The 4,193-nt window shown below is 46.0% G+C and overlaps 1 protein-coding gene across 1 annotated transcript; it reads left to right on the top strand.

The window, feature by feature from the left end:
* Positions 1 to 517: 517 nt before the first annotated feature.
* On the top strand, positions 518 to 3,904 carry LOC136457759 (NADH--cytochrome b5 reductase 1-like). Its single transcript, XM_066457764.1, has 9 exons — positions 518 to 738; positions 1,285 to 1,426; positions 1,528 to 1,618; positions 1,757 to 1,834; positions 2,286 to 2,366; positions 2,455 to 2,544; positions 3,213 to 3,278; positions 3,387 to 3,473; positions 3,552 to 3,904. The coding sequence occupies exons 1-9, from the start codon at positions 639 to 641 to the stop codon at positions 3,642 to 3,644; spliced, it is 828 nt and encodes a 275-aa protein (XP_066313861.1). The 5' UTR covers positions 518 to 638; the 3' UTR covers positions 3,645 to 3,904.
* Positions 3,905 to 4,193: the final 289 nt, after the last annotated feature.

Genomic DNA, 4,193 nt, shown 5'->3' with positions numbered 1-4,193 from the left:
ACGGACGCGTCCAGGTTGCGTCTGCCGCCGGTCACCCTAGTCGACCTTTATCTTCGCTTTGATGAAGAACCCTGTGTGAACTGGAATAACGGCGAAAAGGGAGTCCATTCCATCTCGTTTTAGCGTGGTTACAGTTGCCTGCGGACGGAGAGGGTCGGTGTGGCCATGGCGTGGCGTGGGCTCCGTGTTCAATGGAGATGTCCAGATGGGGCGACCGGCGACGTCCTCGCCGACGTCAACGTTTTAGCGGCGGCGTGGGCTCGGTCGGGACTCGGGACAGAGAGAGAGAAAAAAAAAGGCCACCGCGGGCAGTGGGACAGGCATCATTTGCAGCCGGGCCGGTACGGTGTTAGCGGCGGGCCGGCTCGCCATCGCCATTGACGAGACGGGAATGACCACAGCCCACGAGTCATCCTGCCGGCCCAGCACCGTAAGCGAACCGGTTGTCCCGTGCCCGTTTCCGTTCCAACCAACCCACCTCCGCTGCGCACCTACCAGCTACCACCGTGTCCGCTCGGCGTCACCAGTCAGTCACGACGGCTCTGAAATCTCAGGCACCAGCGGACCAGACCAAACCCCGCCCGCGAATCTAAAGCCAAACCAACCGCGAATCCACGGGAGGGGAAGGGCGCGGGGGCATGGAGTTCCTGCACGGGCAGAGGCTGGAGACCGCGGTGGCCGTCGTCGCCGTCGCCGCCGTCGCCGCCTACCTCTTCATCCGCAGTAGGAAGCCCAGGGGTGAGCCATATGCCCTTCCCGTCAACAGTAACCCGCGCGTGTCCGGAACCCTTGTTATGGCTGTCACTCGTCTCTCCTTTGGTCACTAGTCACTTGAATGTATCTCTGGCTCTGAATCCTTCCGCGCTGGTGTCCTGCTGAGCTCAAAGAATTTGTGATTGTGCTGGTCCATTGATTCATCTTTCTGCAATGCTAATAATTGGATTTAGTTGTGTTGATGCCTCTGAACACTAGCGTCAGTAAAATTACATGATTCGCCAAAGCTGAACATTCAGAGATAAGTTCCTTGCTAGGCCAAGGGCCAAGGCCATCTAGTTGACATGCTTCTTTGGATTCTGAAACATTTGGGAACTGGCCCTACCACCGTGATTATGTTCTTGCTACTTGGTATTTTGTGTATGCATGTATCGTTCTACTTATTTTAAGTGACATACTACTTTTGAAGCTAGCATCTCGTTCTTTTTTAGGAACATGGAGCTCACAGCCTAGTCCCATTTTTCTCCTTGTAGCTCATTTGTGTTGGTTGTGCTGTGATCTGTTCTATAGGCTGCCTGGACCCCCAGAATTTCAAGGAGTTTAAACTTGTTGAGAAGAGGCAGCTGAGTCATAATGTTGCCAAGTTCAAGTTTGCGCTCCCAACACCTACTTCTGCATTGGGTCTTCCAATCGGACAACATATAAGCTGCAGGTTTGGGTTCCTTGTTACCACTTTTGAAAGTGGGTTTGCAAGGTGCAGCCGTTAGTCTGAATTTCCTTTAATCTTACTGTGTTTATCCCCAATTGTTCCAGAGGACAGGATGCTGCTGGCGAGGAAGTGATCAAGCCTTATACTCCAACTACTCTGGACTCTGATCTTGGATCCTTTGAGCTTGTTATAAAGGTAAGTTTCAATAAGATGGTCTTTTTTTTCATTTCCTAATCATTCCATCTTATCTTCAGTTGTGTTTTATGCATCTTTGGTCACCAATGCAACTATTTGTTCACTGTTGTGATTCACCACTTATTTTCTTTCTTGAAGATGTATCCCCAAGGAAGAATGTCCCATCATTTCCGTGAGATGAAAGTTGGTGATTATCTGTCTGTGAAGGGACCTAAGGTATACCTGTATCACATTATATTTTGTATGTTGATTTTGCCTGTTCCATGTCTGAACTTACACACTAGACATGCTCAATTTGGTCCTTTCTCATGAGGCATATTTTGGCCTTGATTTTTGTTTTATCTATAATCTTCTTGAGTTACTGAGTATTATTAGGCATCACGCTTGTCATTCTGTGGTTGTACACAATAATAAAAAAAAAAATGGTCCAGTTACCTTCTTACCTTCATTTTTGCTACATTGGAAAGAGGCGTTCACTTGTTTTGTGAGAGTGATAGCGTTTATTATAGCGCAACAAATGAACAAACAGCAAAAAAATAAAAAGAAGTTGTGCATTTTGAATGAAGTTGAATCGGAAGGTGTATTTTGTTAATGAAAACATACATAGCTCCTGGTATGCATTTTGGCCTTTCGATATTGAGATTAAATAAATGCTTCTCTAACCTAGGGCCGTTTCAAGTACCTACCTGGACAAGTGAGAGCATTTGGAATGATAGCTGGAGGATCAGGCATTACTCCAATGTTCCAAGTAATAACACATCGTCCAAAGTTCTTTATTATGGTATAGTTGAGATTTTTTTTAGTACTCAGCAGTGCATTTTTCTGTCTTACTATAGGTCACAAGGGCAATTCTTGAGAACCCAAAAGACAATACAAAAGTACACTTAATCTATGCAAATGTCACTTATGAGGATATTCTTCTGAAGGTATGCCTTTTATGCTGACAAACTTCATTGACTCTTAACCTGATAGCAGTTATATACCTGCACGTAAAAGGGTCTGGTTCAATTGATGGTGCCTATTTGGTGAGACACTGATATCATTACTCCCTATCTGTCCAGCTTACATTATGAATAGAAAACTAGTAGGCCTGGTTTCTGGGATATGGAAATAATCTTTGTTTTGTGCGATTATGTATCATATCATGAAGAGCAGAAACATGTCACAGAATACCCCACTCAATTTGTATTGTTCGAGTCACGGTCTCCTCGCATTGCACAGGCGAGGGTAAGGCTTGCCACTAACACCTTTCCCCAGACCCCGCACAGAGCCAGAGCTCTCTGCACTGGGTACGCCCTTTAATTCTACATATGCCCATATGTAAGCAGCACTCTTTTGTTGAGAAATAATTATGGATTTGTTCCTCCACAGTAAAACTAGGAACTCTTGTCTACAGTTCATGTAGTCTGTGTTACTCTTATAGGCACTTGTTTGTATGCTAAACTGAACCATCGCAATAGAAGAAAATTTTCTGTTTGACATGCATTTGTGCTACTGATTGGGCTTATGACGTTACATCCGTGGTGAAATTGCAACTCGCTATTATCATACAGTACGGTATCGTTTTTGTGTGCTTACATTTTGCTTGATGCAGGAAGAGCTTGACAGTATGGCCAAAAACTATCCCGATCGCTTCAAGATCTACTATGTCTTGAATCAGGTCTATTTCTATTCTAAGAATTAGTAGTTTGACCAGTCACCTGTCATTAGTTGATACCCTATATTTCACACATCCGCGTCTTACTAAATAGGCATTGTTTCTGTGCAGCCTCCTGAAGTCTGGGACGGTGGTGTCGGGTTCGTGTCAAAGGAAATGATCCAAACTTATTGCCCAGCGCCTGCTGCTGACATTCAGGTAAGCTTTCCAGTTACTGAAAGCACTTGCTGGAACTTGGAAGCCATCAGTTTTGCTCGGTGAAGTCTCCGTTTTCAGGTATTGCGATGTGGCCCTCCTCCCATGAACAAAGCCATGGCTGCGCACCTGGACGATCTCGGCTACACGAAGGAGATGCAGTTCCAGTTCTAAGCATCCTCTCTACCAATACCAAAATAAACGGCGATGGAACAGGTTTCTTTGCCTCTTTGAGTAGACGAAGCCTGATCATGTCGTCATATAGCTCCAAACAGACGTGGTTTGGCGTTCAGAGCATCGTATCTGGATGAAAGCAGGAGTACCGAGTACCTACCGAATTTGTATTTGTGTCGGGACATTGTACCATGCCATTTTTCGTGTGGTCGCAATCGCTACTCCAATGAAGACATTTTTTTTTGTGGCATCGCCATTTTTGCGTCATATCTGCAGTGTTATCAGTGGTTACAGTGCACCCTCTCCCAACACAATCGTTTGTCACTCCGAGCCAGCAAACGATGCCAACTTGTGTCATTCTGACGCGTCATACAAATACAAAAACTGTGCATGTGCAGGTGTGCTATCTCTGTTCTTGCAGAGCTATGGACGCGTGCGCATACATACAGGTAGGCTTGGTAGCAAACAGGCGAGCAGGTGGTGTGTTGGTTGCAGCTCCTGCCCTATGAGGCCGAAACACGAACAGCACAGCGATGTCAAGCCGCTCGT

Source organism: Miscanthus floridulus, chromosome 6, assembly GCF_019320115.1.
Source record: "Miscanthus floridulus cultivar M001 chromosome 6, ASM1932011v1, whole genome shotgun sequence".
Lineage (NCBI taxonomy): Eukaryota > Viridiplantae > Streptophyta > Magnoliopsida > Poales > Poaceae > Miscanthus > Miscanthus floridulus.
This window is presented reverse-complemented; position numbering and strand designations above follow the sequence as displayed.

Excerpts from the sequence above, each read along its gene's own strand:
- LOC136457759 (XM_066457764.1), top strand. The coding sequence starts at position 639 with ATGGAGTTCCTGCACGGGCAGAGGCTGGAGACCGCGGTGGCCGTCGTC. Across the intron at positions 739-1,284 it reads CCGCAGTAGGAAGCCCAGGG|GCTGCCTGGACCCCCAGAAT; the intron begins GTGAGCCATATG and ends TCTGTTCTATAG. Across the intron at positions 1,619-1,756 it reads CCTTTGAGCTTGTTATAAAG|ATGTATCCCCAAGGAAGAAT; the intron begins GTAAGTTTCAAT and ends TCTTTCTTGAAG.